The sequence below is a fragment of the Prenolepis imparis genome, unplaced genomic scaffold (genome assembly GCF_030444845.1).
Source record: "Prenolepis imparis isolate NDT839.2.m4 unplaced genomic scaffold, iyPreImpa1.0 SCAF_4, whole genome shotgun sequence".
NCBI classification, from domain to species: Eukaryota; Metazoa; Arthropoda; class Insecta; order Hymenoptera; family Formicidae; genus Prenolepis; species Prenolepis imparis.
This window is the reverse complement of record NW_028141162.1, coordinates 19,653,311-19,671,417: the sequence shown is the minus strand read 5'-3', so window position 1 is coordinate 19,671,417 and position 18,107 is coordinate 19,653,311. Positions and strand designations below refer to the sequence as shown.

Sequence of the window (18,107 nt, the reverse complement as noted above, 5' to 3'; positions counted from 1 at the left end):
ATTTGGCAGAATAAAAGAACTTTTTAACGACAACATAAAAAATTTTGAGGAATAATGCTCAGGTGGATTAAATTTAATTGATTATGTTGATTATGTTAATAATTATTTAATAATTATTTCTAATTTTTTTGAGATCTTAAAAAGAAAAATTTATTATTTTAATTTTTTTATACCGTACGCTGAAAATACACGAACAAACTACTGCTACAATTACTACTACGTCAGCGGCTGCGAATGTTTTAGAGACCGCGGTTTTCATTTGTTTATATTTTTCATTTATTAATTTATTTATCGTGGTGACTCAGCATTAAGCGGACGTAATTTCGATAAAAAGTTAACAATGCCTCGTAACCTGTGTCCGGAAATACGTGGACGTATTGTCGGACAGTATCAGGCCGGAAGAGCAGTAGCAGAGATTACTGCTGCTATTCCGTGCTCTGAGAAAACTGTTCGACGCTGGATACAACGATTTATTGATGGCGGTGATCATGCTTTGCACGATCATCGTGATAATAATCGTCGTCCTCGTAAAACGATGGGCGAAGTGGACGAGGCTATCGTCGCCGCAGTCTCTGAACATCCGTTTGGCACTGTTCAGGAGGCCATGAACGCGGCAAACATCGTCCAGATATCGGAGAGGACCGCCCGGCGACTCGCGGGTCACATTTCTTAAAGGAGAAAAAGAAAAGTACGACGGATCGATATTGGAGCGAACGAGAGACAGCGCGATCCGCGGTGTCCATATAGCTTTCTCACTCGCACTCCCTTCATTCGAGCGTCGAGTGAGTGAGATAGCTATTGGACACTACTAGCAGACATCACGTCTTGCATTGCTTTCTCTCTCGATCGTGCGATGTGCGAAAGAGATGCAATATCGGAGTACCTCCTACTACTTTCTCCTTCGCTCCTTGATCTCCGACGCGCTTAAAGCGACACGTATTTTCGCGCTATGTATGTGTGCGTATGACTTTCGGCTGTCATACACGTATTCACACATCAAACGCCGGACCGCCGGACACCATTTCTGCCGGTGCGTGTACAACGATCACGTGAATACCGACATGTCATACGAGGATTTTAGTGAATTATGTTGTACTTGTTGGCAGCAAAAGTATGGATTTCTAGATAGATAAGGATAGCTCGCTTATGAACGGCCGATACAGAAACGGATTTAACGTGTTCGCGATACCGCAAAACAATTAGTCGTTGCCGATGTTCTGTTGAGAGAGGTGAAACACGAGCGTTCGACACTCTGTCAACATGGCTGAGAGCGATAATATTCGCGAGCGTGAAAAGATAGCTAAGGAGATTGCGAAAACGAGTGAATCAATCCGCAAGAAACATCGCGCTTTGAAGACCGGTAAGATCGATGACGATATCGCGGTCAAGACCCATTTTAGACCTATTATTGAGCCGCTACAAAAGATTGTCGACAACTCGATCGCGGTGAAAAACGAGCCGGAAAGTACCACAAAGATTAAAATCTTACCCATCAAGCGGTACAAGGAGGAGGAGGAGGAGGAGGAGGAAGAGGAGAAGGATGATGCGACACCGAAAAAGAGGAAACGGTCAAACCCGAATCGCTCATCGACACCGCGTACATCAGATGCTTTACTGGATGAACCGATGATAACCTCTACACCGTTCGCGACAACGAGAATCGTACAACCTATGATACCCGAAACACTCGCAAACGAAAATGTTTTCGAAACCTCGGGCAGCACGCTCGAAACATCGTTTGTTCGAAACACATTACAAACGCTGGAAGGTCAAGAAATGTTGCGAAAGCACTTGGGACCACTGGGACAAGAGTACATGAGCACTCTCCTCGGTGGCGACAAAGAAAGGAAAATCGATCACATGTACGGTGTCTATTTCGACAAGGATGAAATGCGTCTCGGTAACAAACGATTCGACATTGACAAATATGACTCTATAATTATAGACAAAGTGAGGTACATTGGTACACCAGGATTATACGAGTTGATCTTCAAGAGAATTCCCGATGATGACATTTACACGGAGGATGATATGCATAAATACAAGAGCATATTATTGGCGACGAACGCGCATAAACGCAATTATGACACACAAGGCCAATTACGAAGCAACAGGGGATACAAGTACAAACATAATCGCACCATTGATATCGATTGAAAAGAAAAAATCTGAAAAGGGAGTATTCATGCCTCACGCGATGGTGCTAACCGACAATAAGATCGATTACATACACTGGGATGACCCCAACGAGCTAGTGGATCGGGTACGATTGCTGGACGCTTCGCGCCGAGCTGGTCACAACGCTCACGACAATGAGATCCTGTCGATCATCGAGGAACTTCGCGAAGCAGGCATTATTATAAATTGAATGGTGTCTCGACAAATCTAATCAGTCGATCAGCGTCACTCGTATCGGGGAAAAAAATGCCTATCAACAAATTTGGATTATTCGAAGCAAGAAATGATGCAACCGGCACAAGCGGTTCTTGGGATAGATTGGTGAAAAGTTATGTGCACGAAAACGCTCTGTGTCGCGTCGTTACGGACTATGACGCAAGGTCGCGGAAGATTCGTCGTGTAGCGCAACCTGAGGCTGACACCGATGCCGTCAACAAACTGTATGTGGAATCCTGCGTTAAAAGATTGATGAATCAACAGAAAGAATCAGATGAGAAGCTGACTTCGTTCGAGAAGGATGTGCGGGCAATACAGATTGTGATAAACGAACTTCAACGCGCGGCTAACGCTAACTCAGAAACGGCTATCAACCTGAATGAGTAGCAGTGAACGGGTTAGGAGCGGCTATCGAACGGTTATCGAACATCTACGAAGAGTTATCGAACGGCTACGAAAAATTATCGAACAGCTACGAAGGATTATCGAACTACTGTCTAACTACAATGAGTGGCAGTGGTAGTGAACGGCCTAGCAACAGCTGCGAACGAGGCTACCAACAACTCAAGCAGGACTGCAAACGAGGCTATGAACGGCCTAGCAACAGCGAACGAGGCTACCAACAACTCAAGCAGGGCTGCGAACGAGGCTATGAACAAGTCATTAACGGCTACATGCAAGGCTACAAACAACTCAAGCAGGGCTGCGAACGGGTCAGTAACGGCTGCGAAGGGGTCAGGAAAGGCTACGAACGGGTTAGAAACGACTGTGAACTAGGCAGCGAACGAATCAAGAACGATTTTCGAATGGATCAAGAACGGAAGTAAACAACGCAAGAACGACTCAAGAACGACTACGAACGGCTCAAGAACGGTTCAAGAACGGGTCAGGAACGGCTCAGGAACGGGTCAGGAACGTGTCAGGAACGGCTACGAACGGCTCAAGAATGGGTCAAGAACGGCTACGAACGAGTCAGAAACGGCTCAAGAAATGCTATTGAAGAAAGACAAACGAAAATGAATCATAAAACGAGCGACAAACGGCGATCGAGAAAAACCGACGAAGTGAAGAAACAACATAGTTTGGAGAAACGGCAGTTGGTGAACGAACTGCACGCGCCGGCAAGGAAAAATTATCCACGAAGACACGTCATAGTGCGGGGATACGATGACCTGTGGCAAGCTGACATCGTCGAGATGCGTCCGTACTCTCGTTTCAACAGAGGTTACCACTACATACTCACCGTCATCGATGTGTTGAGCAAGCATGCGTGGGCAATTCCACTCAAGAGTAAAGGTGGAAGCGAGACGGCTGACGCTATCGCCGAGATAATTCGAGATAGCAAGAGATCCCCGAGAAACATGCAAACCGAAATGGGGAAAGAATTTTATAACGCCGACGTGCAACGGCTTATACGGAAACATAACATCAATCACTATTCTACACTCGAGCGATTCAATCGCACGCTGAAGAACGACATGTGGAAGATGTTTACGCTGAATGGAACTTACAAGTGGATCGACGCGTTGGCGGAACTCGTATCGGATTACAACGCGCGCAAGCATCGAACGATTGGCATGCGACCCGCCGACGTCACCCCCGCGATCGCTGATAAACTTTTAAAAACGGTATATAGTAACATAAAGATTGCCGCTCCGGCAAAGTTCAAAGTAGGTGACCCGGTACGCGTTAGCAAGTACAAGAAACTTTTTGAGAAAGGTTACACACCAAATTGGACAACCGAAGTGTTAAAAATTGTTAAAGTGCAGCGTACTAATCCCGTAACCTATCTACTCGAGGACTATCGCAAAACATCTGTCGCTGGAGCGTTTTACGAGCACGAGTTGCATAGCGCGAATTATCCGGACGTCTATCTCGTGGAGAAAGTACTGCGCAGGAGGGGTGACGAGGTTTACGTAAAATGGCTGGGATTTGACAATTCACACAACTCTTGGATACATAAGGATAATACAATTTAATTCATACAAACTGTATTTATTAATTACTCAAAAATTTAAAAATATATAATGTGTACAACATATAAAAGTATTTGAAATATTACAATATGCATGAAATATGTGAAATACAAAATCTTTATTAATACATCCTTTCCGTTCCAATATATGAAATACATACACATATGTTACATAAAATTATATCACACACACACACACAATATTACATTATATTACATTACATTACATTACATTACATTACATTACAAAATATAATTTACAATGGTATTTTATAATGTCCCCACGGTAATGTATCAGTGGTTTCAGATATGATATACCGCTTGTCGTCGTACGGACTTAGAGCAATTTTTGTCTCGTGAATGGTGTATACTTCGTGCAATTTCGATCTTATACAAGACTGACTACGTGTCATTTCAATATCATCATTCAAACACCGTGTATAATCGTCAAACGTTTCTCGCGACGACGTTACTCTTGACACCTTTTACTTTTTTGGTATCTTTCTTGCCATCCACTCGCAAGGCATACATTTTTGCTCTAAGCCCTACAAATTCAGTCATAATCGCGCCGTTGTTTTCATCTTTCATTAGACCGGGTACCTTTCTATTCACGAGCGGTATACCGTACGCATTGCCCACAGCGTAATCGCTCGTATCAAATTTGCTCATGTCGCGCTTCATATTCTCATATACATCTTCGCATTTAATATGGTATATTAAACTATCTGTGTCAGTGTACATTACCTGGCATCTTTCACGATAGAGCAGTGACATGTACTCGTAGTGAAATTCGTACAGACACACTTTCGATATGTCGAGTATACACATACCGACATAGATTGGTTTGTTAAATTTTACTTCGAGTTTACGTAATTCTACGGCAATTAAATTTTCCGAAAAGATGCTTCTACTGTGAAAATTTGGTTTAGCAATCATCGCCTCTGCTCCGTATCGTCCGTCCCACTTTGTCAGTAATTTTACATCTACATGATTACGCACATTTTCCATCGTTTTGCCAAATACTGCATTATTCATTAATTTGTATAAATTATTTTCAAAATCATTTTTCGCGTGTGTTCGAAATTTTGTATTAAGTTCGATATAATTTCGGAGCCATGGAGATTGAGTGAATTGTAATACGCGATGTATTTTTATAACGCGAAGGCCGTGTCGCATACATTGCTGCAGGTTGCGGTAGTGTATGACATAACGCTTCTTATCATATAGCGTTGCGAGAAGCTTATCTTCCCGCTTGCCGGGCGGTTTGTCACGTGTCGGGCAAAACGGTAGGTCAGTGTGCGTGTCGTGAAGATGTTGTGGATACTCTAAATCTACTTCGAGGATATAGCTTGTAGGCGAATCGAGCGCTATTGACTAGATGTCAAAATTAGATACGTCGTCGACCCATCGAAAATCGGCATATGGCAATAGTTGGCACATTGCCCATCCGTATAAATTATTTACATCAAAATACATGAGATATGATGATGGTTTCGATGGATCATATGACTGCATGTACTTGTTGTTGGCCTGCGCATATCTTCCTGAACATTGACTTAGACCACCGCGTATACCCCGTTCGATAAACATGACCATATATATATCGGTAAGCAGTTCGAAATTTACGCGTGTATGTTTTAACATGGCGTCCCATGTATACCCGGGAAGAGTATAATAATACGCAGGGTCGAGTCCGTAACTCGCGATGCAAGTGTTGTGAAAGTTTTCAAATATATCTGCCAACAACAAGACATCAGTTTTTAAGTACAGATCGCTGTATTCACCCAAGATTTGAATGGAGAACTGCTGCCACACGTTGACGGCGTGTGCGTAGTCGCTCTCGGATACAGTGTCACCGGTGAAAGAACTGTAAAACGATTCGCGTGGTGGTAAACGCGTGTCCTACAGCCTGTCCACGCAGTCAATGTACTAGTACGGAAAGACACCTTCTCGTGTTAATAATTCAAAATTGTGAGCGGATAATGCAGAAAAATTGGAACGTATAATTTTTAACTTATCCTTATTCAAAAAAGATGTCAATTTGTCAAGACTAGCATTGAGAAATTTGTATGAATCGATGAATCGTAATTTCACGCAAGCTTTCCAATCTTTATCGTCAGTACTATTGACAGTCTTTGTAAATGAAATGTATTTTTCTTTTGTTATTGGAAGCACATCTACGCGTCCTTCATACGCGGTAGCTATTTCTTTTATGATAAAATGTGCGTCATAGCCGGATAGATTATGGAAAACTACAGGAATGACATAAGAGTCTTTGTAATTTATATTACAGTTTGAGTGCGCGGGACCCCTGTATCGCCCGGTCAGATGACAATGATCGCGTACGCGTGTATAGTCTTGTACAAACGGTTTTTCGCAAATGTGACATTGCGTGGCGCTATGAAATTTTTCCCGTTCATCTTGCGTTAATTTTGTCATGTGGACATTATCAGACAAAATACCCTTTACGCGATGCGCTAAATTTTTAAGTTCTTCGGCGAACCATGAAACGCAATCGATACTACGGCGAGAATTATACGCGGATAACGAGTTGTCGTACGAACAATGTATATAATAAGCGATGCTGAATACCTCGTGATGTTGGGAGTATGACGCATATTCCGGCGTCTTCTTCAGCACACACTCCAAGTCGGCGTACACGAAGGGAAGTCGCTCCTTTCTGTTGTAGTTGTCGAAGTCGAGCCACTTGTCTTTATCGCTTGGTAATCGGATAGCGCAGTCGTTCATTTCTCGACAGTATACTGTATGTGACTGCAACTTGTCCTCCGATCCGAAATAGTGCAAGCATCTGTGAAAGAAAAAAAAATTACAATTTTATTTACAATTTTATTTACAATTTTATTTACAATTATTATATAATTTGCAATAAATATACGTACCGATCGCAGATATATTTTTGACCATTGTGTTTGCTCAGTTGCGAGCTTACGAGGCGAGACAGATTTTTGATATACGCGAAATGCCCAATGTTATCATCCTCCTCCACGTACAGCAAATTTACATGTTTTTCTTTTTTGCGATCGGTGAGTTGTATCGGAAGAATAGATAGTTCTTTCTTCTTCTCGATGCCGTAGACGTTGATTGAGATGTTATTTATATGTTCAAACTTTTTAATTTGGTTTAACGTCATCGGAAACTCAATGTCCTGAAGATTTAACACTGTCGTGTAATGGGGATATGAAAATTCTCGTTCCACATGTCTTTCTGCGGGGTACAGAGCGGCCACCACTGACCATGCGAAACATGCATTGTCCGTTGATCGCACGTTCACCACTGCTCTCTTCGTCACAATTTCTCGCGGCAAGTTTAAATAACACCTAGCACGCATAGGATTGCACTTGTTGACGTTGACCGTAAGATCGAGGATTCGTGACAATGCCCATCCGCTATCACGTTCCTGAAACTCTTCGAGAGACGCCAATGTGGATTCGATGACGTGCCGGTCATACCACTCGCGTAAATCAGATGTGCGAAAGAGTTCATAATTTCGCGTGTTAATGCTTTTGTTGGCGCGCTTATCACCTGTCACAAACTCACCGTTGAACACGGTATTTACTTTTGCACAGTTGTGTATTTTTATAACATCTTGCACTTGCTCGAGTACTACACTACTAGCGTCTTCCAAAAATTGTCGCGGTTCGATATAGTCTGCGTTAATCACCGCACCTGTCAGTATCCGATTTTCGAACGCGGTATCGATCTCTCGCCAAACGAGTCTTCCCGTGTTATTATCGCCGCTGTAATTACCACCACTGTAATTACCACCACTGGGTATAAACTGTCTCTGCAATCGAGTCTTTGCACCCTCGAGTCGCGCGATTCTAGCAACCAAAGATTGTCTATATCCAATCGAGAGTCGCAGACGCTTGACACGACTGCGTTCTTCGAGCAGTTTGATAAAGTCCTCGCAGCGCAGCGCCCATTCAAAATATTCGCCCAAAGTGGTGACTTGGCGGGACTGCTCTAACAGGTCGCGTTCGTTCTGCTCGATGTTTTCCATTATTTCTTTTATTCACTATTATACCACTAACACTTCTAATACAAGAAAGTAACCACTAAACTTTTTTCACCGCTGCATCTATGCGCTTTCAAATCGTACTATGGTTTGACGCGCTCTCATCCTCCTTATATATATTTCACCTAATTCTATCTCCTTTTCTAACATTTGGCGTATCTCAAAAGATAGTTTCCCGAGATATCGGTTTTATGGATAGAGGAGTAAGGACACAAGAAGAAAATTATGGAAGATGTTTCGCTCTCGTTTACGACCGATTTTCCGCGAGGGTACAAAGCTGCCGAACGTCAGCGCTTTTGCACCTAATCACGTTTCAACATGTTCGTCGCAGCGTCGGCCCTAAAATCTTCATTCCTTTCCTAATGATTTTATGGACATAAAATGAAAAAAAAAACATAGTTTTATGGATTCTAGAGTGCTCCGGTTACAAGCAGCCGAACGTTGGCGCTGATACGTCGCAATTCTTCCTTAAAAAATATTAAGGAAGATGTTTCGCTCTCGTTTATGGGAGATTTTCCGCGAGGGTACAAAGCTGCCGAACGTCAACGCTTTTACATTTGCACCCCTATAAATAACGTTTGACATGTTCGTCGCAGCGTCGGCCCTAAAATCTTCATTCCTTTCCTAATGATAAAATGTCCATAAAATGAAAAACATAGTTTTATGGCTTCGGGTAGCCATAAATCACGAAGATATTCAATTGCCGAACATGCTTAGACCCCCCCCCCCGATTCTGCGATAAGCGTCCCCCGCCCGCGTGACGTCAGCCCCCGCGCCTAAGAGATACCCCCCGCCCCGCGTGACGTCATACCCCGCGCCATTGAGATACCCCCGCGCCCCGCACCCCCCCTCGGAGGACCTGGGTTAGAACTCTCATAGTTTTCCTACTAACGCACAACCCTTCCGCGCATCCAATTACCGAACGTCTCGGGCAAGTACGCCGACTGGCCGCCCTTTCGCGATCTCTTCCGATCCGTCGTCGGGATGGATGCGACCCTTTCAGCCGTGGAGAAGCTACATTATTTGAGAGCAAGCGTGAAGGGTGAAGCAGAGGCGCTCATTCGCAATCTTCCGGCCGTCTCTGAAAACTACGAACGGGCCTGGAACCTACTCATCGCGCATTATGAAAATAAGAGACTGCTCGTGCGTTCATATTTCACGACGTTTTCGGCGCTCAGCAAAATGAAGAGCGAGTCGGCAAGCGAATTGAGACGGATACTGCAGTGCATGGTCTCCACCGTCGGCTCCCTCGAAAGCATCGAGCGACCAATAAGGAACTGCGAAGACTTGTTTGTGCATCTAATTGTCGAACTTCTCGATGCACGTTCACGGAGAGATTGGGAGGATGCCGTCGCAGGAACTTCGACCCCACCTTCCTACGACACGCTCCAGGACTTCCTGGAGAAGAAATTGAACACGCTCGAAGCTCTCCATCCGCAGAAGCATGAGCCGAACAAGTCAGGAGAGAATAACAGTAAGTCAACGAGATCTCACCATGCGCAGAAGCAGGAGGCGAAACGAGGACGGTGTTCACTCTGCAAAAAAGACCACTTCGTCATGCTGTGCGACGGCTACCAGGAGAAGTCGCCTGAGGAAAGGAAGAAACTCGTCGAGGCGAACCATCTCTGCTTCAACTGCCTCGGCAGACATCAGGTTAGCGAGTGCCAATCTAAGAAAAATTGCTCTGCGTGCCGAGGCAGACACCACACGTCGCTGCACGACACCTGCCGCGAAGTCGCCGCGACATCACACGTGGCACAACGTCCGGGCCTCGGACGGGGAGCTGTTCTTCTAGCCACCGCGCGCGTTCGGGTCGCGGACAAATTCGGCGGATTACACGCAGCGCGGGCGTTAATAGATCAAGGTTCGGAGGCCTCCATGATCTCGGAGACGCTAGCACAACGATTGCGGCTTCCGCGCAGAACGGCCGCGATCACCGTTTTCGGCGTCGGCGGGACGCAAACGGGCACCGCGAACGGCCGGGCATCTCTTCAGCTGCGGCCGCGCACTGCAGGGTCACCGATGACCGTGTCAGCTTTAATTCTTCCACGTCTCACCGTGTACGCCGGAACAACGACGATGAGGAAGGAGTCATGGACTCACATGCGCGGATTGGAGTTGGCCGATCCCGAGTTCGAAGTCATCGATCCGGTGGACATCTTGCTATGCGCGGACGTCTACGCGGCTATCCTGGATTCCGGCGTGGTGAAAGGAGGTCCGCGAGAGCCTGTCGCACAAAACACCTCCCTAGGGTGGATCCTGTCAGGCGCGGTCGAAACATCGAACGAGAATTACGTCGCTCACAGTCACTCTTGCACCGTTGACGACACCCTTTTTTTTTTTTTTTTTTTTTTTTTGCGCTGTGGAAACCTCATGGTACCACTCACCCCCCGGGTAGGGGATGAGGGTTATGTGGGACTCCTTGTCCCCCATCGTCGATTCACATGTGGATCGACGATGGGGTCCAAGACCTACCTCACTAAAACCACAGCCTTCGCTGGCGTTTATGGGGCAGTGATGCAAGATTTCACGCGCGACAGCCACTTCGCGACAGCCATCTTGCAGTGGAGGGGGTAGGTCGGCAGCGCAGAGCGCACCGAAAAGATGAGAACCCTTGTCCTTCGAACATATGTAGAAGAGGACAGGTATATATCTTTTGTCCTTTATTTTCTTTTGATAGAATAGAGCTACGAATTTCGAGCGAATCCGGAATACTGGCGATAGCGAGTAGGCGATGCGACCCAATATGCAAAAAGAAAATATAAAATATAAAAAATATATTTAATATTATAAAATAATATTAATAAAATTAATATATTTTAAACATAAATTAAGTAACTTATATTTAAAATTTTAATTAAAAATAATTATTAATTAATAATAATGATAATTAATAATTATAAGTATATTTTATATATAAAAATCCACTCTTGGCCAATATATACGCCTTTCTATTAAAAAAGATTTTTTATCTTTAAAGAAATAATTGTAATAAAATAATATTTTAATTTATAAATATTGTTTAAGATTTTATTCTTTTTATTCCCTATTTATTTTGTACTAATGTACGACGTACATATTGTTGCTCAACGGAAACCGCGAGAAGGTGGTGGTTTCTTCCGTCAAAAAATTTAAAATATTGTATATTGGGAAATGTATTTCAATCATTATATTCGGCTTCCCGACGAGCCGTGTTTACCTTTTTTGCGCGTGTTGATCGTTTTACCGCGCGTCTCGTCTTGTCAAGCAGCTCTCCAATCAGCTGTTTGACACAATAACAATCTAGCGACAGGTTTTTGACATTTATGTCTTCGAAATTCGTCGAGTCAGCTGTAGACCGTTTTACTATAAACATCTCTCGTTTTCGAGCAATTAGCTCTTGATCAGTATATATATTTCGCTTTAACAAATAGTATAAAGTAACGAAAAATGTGTGTTGAATTAACGAAGCCCCGAAAAGCTCGTAAGCGAAGTTTTGCAGAAGCTTGGCTTATAGACGACCGATACAAATCTTGGGTATGTAAAGTATCATCTGATAGTAGTCTTTATTTTATTGCAGTATATGCAATAAAACTTTTTCGTGCAATTCAACATACATATTAAGACATGCTGACTCCGCGTATCATCAAAATAATATTAAAAAGAATACATTATCATCTGATAATAATAGTAATGATAATGTTGAGATACCAATAAAAAAATCGCGTAAATCAATATTTAAAAAAGAATGGTTAGATATTGAAGAATTTAAACTTTGGTTGCGTGAAGTGCCACATGACGAAAGTTTATTTTTTTGTTTGATTTGCGATAAATCTATCGCTAGTAGTTTATCGCAAATCCATCGTCATGCAGAATCCAAAACACATATAAAAAATATCTAGAAAAAAATCAATCAAATTTAGAAGATTTAAATATGCAAAATAAATCTCTTTTGCCATTTAATGAGCGTAAAAAATCCGCGGAAATCAGATATGCAGCATAAATTGCTGAAAACATTTCTCATCAAAATGCAACAAAGATTCTTACATTTTTTCAACAAATAGGAGAAGATCCTGACGTATTGAAAAGCATGAGCATGAGTCGAACGAAATGTAAAACCATTATTACAAACATTTTGTGTCCGATTGAGACGGATCGTGTCGTCAATAAAATTCAAAATACAAAGTTTTCAGTTTTTATTGACGAAACATCAGACATATCTAATAATAAATGGATGACTTTTTTGTCCGATACGTTGATTCGGAGACATTAGATGTTCGCTCGCAATTAGTCAAATTAATCGATATTGATGCCAAAGATTCAAGCGCAGAAAAGTTGTTTCAGGCATTTAAATGTGAAATGTGGAAACTGCAGATACCATTTCCAAATATTGTTGCCTTATCGTGCGATAACGCATCTGTTATGACAGGGAAATATTTATCGTTCAAAAAAAAGTTGGAAGAACTATGTCCACGTTTACTAACTTTAACATGCCCTTGCCACTCCGCTGCATTAGCAGCGCATACTGCATGTAATAAAATACCTGCGTATTGCAATGAATTTATAAAAAAAATTTCTAATTATTTGAACAGCAGCCCAAAACGTACAGCAATTTTCAGAGAATTTTGTGAATGTTTCCAAGAAACAAATCGCAAAATATTAAAATTATGTGATACACGCTGGCTGTCTCATTATTTATGTGTCGAACGACTTCTTGAATCTTGGGATACAATTAAATATTTTCTTACCGAAATGGTTGTAAGGGAAAAAAAAAATTCTGGAAAATATTACTGTCTATGATGAACAACGTAGAACTAAAAGCTTATTTTCTTTTTTTTAAATATACTTTAAATTTCTTTAATGCATTTAATGCATTTTTTCAAGCATTAGAAACCAGAATTCATTTATTACAACCAAAATCCAAAAAATTTTTTTTCCAAATCTGCAAAAATTTTTTAAAAAAAGAGCATTTACAACCATTTTCTGAAAATATTGCATTCTCTCTAAAGGAGAATCAAAAAGATCTTAATAAAGTTACTTTGGGTTCAGAATGTGAGGAATATCTTAACGAATTACTACTGGAAGGTCACGTAGACATTGTTAAAATTATTCGAGAAAATTGTTTAACATTTTATGTGACTGCTGCAGAAGAAATTCGTAAAAGATTACCAATAAATGACACATTTTTATCACAATTAATAGTTTTTCAACCATTTGTAAGCTTATTTTATAATAGAGAAACATCATTCAATAACGTTTCTTTCGTCATTAAAACTATTAGCAGTTTTGATGAAGATGCTTTAAAAAAAGAATGGATTGCATTAGCATCAGATTTTACAATGGAAGAAAAACAAAGCCTCACTAAATTAAATTTTGATAATGCTTGGAAAGAAATTTTACAACGTCGAGACACCAATAATAATGCTAAATATCCTAATTTAAAAAATGTTATAAATACTATTAGATCGCTTCCAAATTCTAATGCCGATCCGGAGAGAATGTTTTCTCTTTTAAATAATGTAAAAACAAAAAAACGTAATAAATTTTCGTCGGCTTCTGTTAATGCTATTTGTGTATTTAAATCTGCATTAAAGACGAGGGGAGAAACAGCTATAAACATGCAAGTTAATGAAAAACATTTGTTTTTTATGTCGGCGGACAAATCAAGAGACACGGTAGTGTCTCGCGCCAAGTCTACTGAGCGTAGCTTTGCGTACACTGTAAAAAAATTTTGTGTAAAATTACAACTATTATAGTGGGTAATTTTAAGACCCACTATAATAGTTGTAAATTTCCACGCGTTTGTAAATTTGCAGTATACAAGTAAAATTAATTTCTTCATTTGTAATTAAGCTGATTGCAAAAATAACTTTACAATATGTATGTAAAATTATAAGACGATAATGTAAAAATATTTTTTATAATTGTATTATTAAACATTCAAATATTAAATTCACACAACAGAATGTAAATCCACAAAATATTAATGTAATAATAGTTTACGCATTTGTATTATTACAAATCGAAATATGAAATTTACATTACAGAGATTATGTTTACAAAACATTTTTGTAATAGTATTCTGCATGTTTGTGATATTATATTTTAAAATATAAATTTTATTATAATTATTCAAGAAGAGATTAGTCAAAAATATATATATGTTCCCGATATGCCACGTGATTGCATGGAGAAATATTTACCCTGTTTTAAAAACCTTCAATTATTTTTATTGACAATGTTAACAGTATAAATAAAAGATACAAGTTTTACTGTGTAATACAGTATAATAATTATCTAATACAATACTTATTACTTATTATATTAAATTTTTGTTGATAAAATTTACTTATTCAAATAATTCATAATATTGCATTTGCAAAAGTAAAATTATATAATCACATAAAAATTTCTTTTAATATCAAACAAAAAAAAACAATTTAAAAACTATATTTAGTATACAAACAAAAAAAACTCATTAATTATATGTACTTATAGTAATACGAAAATAAATGTATTATATATACTTAGCAATATAAAATTAAAAACAAAAATAAATCTCTCTTTAATTATGTTTAACAATACAAAATAAAAAACACTAATTAATTATATTTAAAAATATGAAAAAATAAACTCATTAATTTCACAGCAGTAAGAATTATTGTAATATAGATATTAGTATATAATTTAATACCAAAATCGCTGTTTCGTCGAATTCATCAAATTATTGACATATTTACGTGAGATTCCCATTGCAAAATAATGTAGCGCATTTAATTCGTTTTTATGTCGACCTTCATAATAATAGAGAATCTAAATAGAGATATATCTATAGCGGTAATAGAACAAAGTAGGCTAAATTAAAAAGTCCTGAATGACCATAATATATTTCTACTTTTGTATAAAAATCTGGAACAAATAAAAATAGTACAGATTATGAAACAAGTATAAAAATGTAAAGATATAAAGTGTATTACAAATTAATATAAATATATAACGTATATATTTTTTTAATATGAATGATGCTTACTTTTGTTATGTATTTGTTACATATTATCTGTAGCAATATTTTCTTGGTCTGATATGCTTCTTAATTTATTAAAGAGTGATAGTACTTTGTATTTTGTTGACACCTTACGAGATTTTGAGCCACAAGCTGGATGAATATTTAAAAAATATTTTTGTAAAAATTCTAAGGTACATGTACTATTTCTGGGATATTCCATATTGAAAATATAATAAACCGACATCAACATTTTTAAGGCTTCATAAAAGCAATATGTCCTTTCAATCAATAATTTTTCTATATATAAATAAAACATTCGACATGCTGGATCATCTGTAATAATCAAATATATATGATAATTAGAGCACAATCACAAATATATAACAATTATAATATACTAAAATCAAATTAAATATTATTATATGTATAGCGAAATTACTTATGATTACGATGCATGGTGCTACAATTGGCGGTTCTATATCCTCCAAAGCTGTTCCTTCCTGTTTAATAAATTAACTTTAGTTAATAAAATGCAAGTTTGGTGACATTTTCATAATCAAAATAAATTACAATACATATTTTTAAAAAAGTATTTACAGGGTATGTTTTAAATAATTCTTCAAAATCTTCTTTAAAATGCTTCATGATGATTTTGATCAATTTTAACTCTGTAGGGTTATTTGAATCGATGATATCTTTATATTATTGTAACGTATATCTCACACATTTACATGCGCACCTATATAACATCATATAAATGTATATCATTAATTACATATAATAATACTTTAGGATATGTTGTACAAAGTAGTTGATCTAAACAATGCGACAGAATTAATGATTGCTGTTATAGACAAAAATTAAACTATGTAATATTTATAGATTACACTTTTTTTGTTTCCATGGCCATGTATATACTTGTGTAAGAATTTAGCACATGCTGTATGAAACAATTTTTTCATAATATTTGTGTGCAAAGTGAATGGATATTAAACAAGGAATCGCGAGTATTTACATAAAAAACTTAAAATAATTTGATTATTAATCTATGTACAAAAGACCTACTACTTTCCCTTTTGCTACTTAACCTCCTGTACGTTTTGAAAAAAACTTACTAAAATATTACAGTTACCTTTCTTGTAAAAAGTTGAATACAAGTAGATGCAGTGATTGATTGATTTCTTCCTTTGGTATTGCACGGAAACAAAACACTCTAATATACGCACTCGTAACGCATCACAGTTAGGAACAGCAGTAACATGTCGCGACGTGATTGTAACAGAGTGGCAACAGCGCGTCACTTCCACCTATAATCGCGCAATATGCGCGCATGGAATATGAATATACCACACGATATATAGAATATTACTGTTGTGTTGAGTAATATTACAAAAATTTGGATAATTACATAAAATCTTTAAAATATCATATTATTTCGTAAGTTTCCATATAAAAGAAGATATATTTACATAATAAAAGACAAATCTACATAATTTTTGTGGAATTACATAATTTCTGTAAAATTACATGATTTCTTATATTTACAAGACTAATCATGTAATTTTTACAACTATTATTTGTGTAAATTTACTTAATTTTTTTACAGTGTAGCGACTGCGAGGCATGCCGTGTTATTATACACGAGTCGGACAGTTGAGAGTATCATATATTTCTGATACACAATAACGGCTGATGCGATCGAGTTCTTACTGAGCTCAATCGATAGATTGAGTTCAAATTATATAATAAAAGTGTCTTTACTTTTTCTCTATGTGCTTTGTAAACGGAAATATTATAATGTAAAGTTGATTTTCTAAAAAATTGATTCAAGTTTTGGTCGTCGTCATCATCGACCTTCTCAATGCGCATGTACCAGAAAATGTCCAGTTCGAGCATTCATTACAAGACAGCGTTGATGTCGCTCCATGAATGTCATTTATTTAGGTTATCAGTTTTGACATATTTTGACATATTTTGATATTTTGACACATAGGTTCAGTTTTGATGTAAATTAAATATAATAAATAACGTAAATAGAAAAAGTTAAACCAATACCGACCAAACTAGTCCACACACATCTACTGGTTAAAAAGGCCTTCTTCGTTCTCGCCTATAATGGTGAGTTTGTATTTTTACGAGAAATTTTATTTATTATGTGAGAGAAGTATAGAGCTCTCAATGATAAAAATATCGGGTAAATGTGTATTATAACGGCAACCTCTCCGTTTTTCTTGTAACTTTTATATTTTGTTTATTTTGGTCTTTAAATAAGATTCTGAGAAGGAAAATCGTCGCTCATGTTCCATTTATTTTTAATTAATTTTTTTTAATTTCTCGATGTCAGTAAGTAAAAAAATGATAATTTATGATATCTCTCTCTCTCTCTCTCTCTCTCTCTCTCTCTCTCTCTCTCTCTCTCTCTCTCTCTTTTAAAGCAGAGAATATTTGTTAAGTTGTCGTAGAAAAGTATTTATACAATTTTATGTTATTAACAAAATAAATAAAAATATTCTCTGCTTTAACCAAGAACACAAACTGATAATTATAAAATATTCTCTGCTTTAATCAAAATCACAAACTGTTTTCTGTGGGAATAGTAATTTTATTATATTTAAAAGAATATATTAAATTTTAATGGCGCTATTTACTAACATCCATTATACGGCAAATGAAAAATATAGGATCGAAAGGGTCTGAATAGCTTAGTGGTAAGAGCA

The 18,107-nt window shown here is 38.3% G+C and overlaps 1 protein-coding gene and 1 long non-coding RNA gene across 2 annotated transcripts; one reads left to right on the top strand and one right to left on the bottom strand.

The window, feature by feature from the left end:
- Positions 1–9,389: 9,389 nt before the first annotated feature.
- LOC145935591 (uncharacterized) lies at positions 9,390–14,211 on the top strand. Its single transcript, XM_083037082.1, has 2 exons — positions 9,390–10,620; positions 14,201–14,211. Exons 1-2 carry the CDS (start codon positions 9,390–9,392, stop codon positions 14,209–14,211), a joined length of 1,242 nt encoding a protein of 413 aa, XP_082893208.1.
- Positions 14,212–14,867: 656 nt separating this feature from the next.
- On the bottom strand, positions 14,868–16,857 carry LOC145935028 (uncharacterized). Its single transcript, XR_014425147.1, has 5 exons — positions 16,523–16,857; positions 15,988–16,129; positions 15,830–15,890; positions 15,415–15,723; positions 14,868–15,293 (listed from the first exon to the last, which is right to left on the bottom strand). It is a non-coding gene; the product is annotated as an uncharacterized LOC145935028 (long non-coding RNA).
- Between the last annotated feature and the right edge of the window lie 1,250 nt (positions 16,858–18,107).

Excerpts from the sequence above, each read along its gene's own strand:
- LOC145935591 (XM_083037082.1), top strand. The coding sequence starts at position 9,390 with ATGGATGCGACCCTTTCAGCCGTGGAGAAGCTACATTATTTGAGAGCA.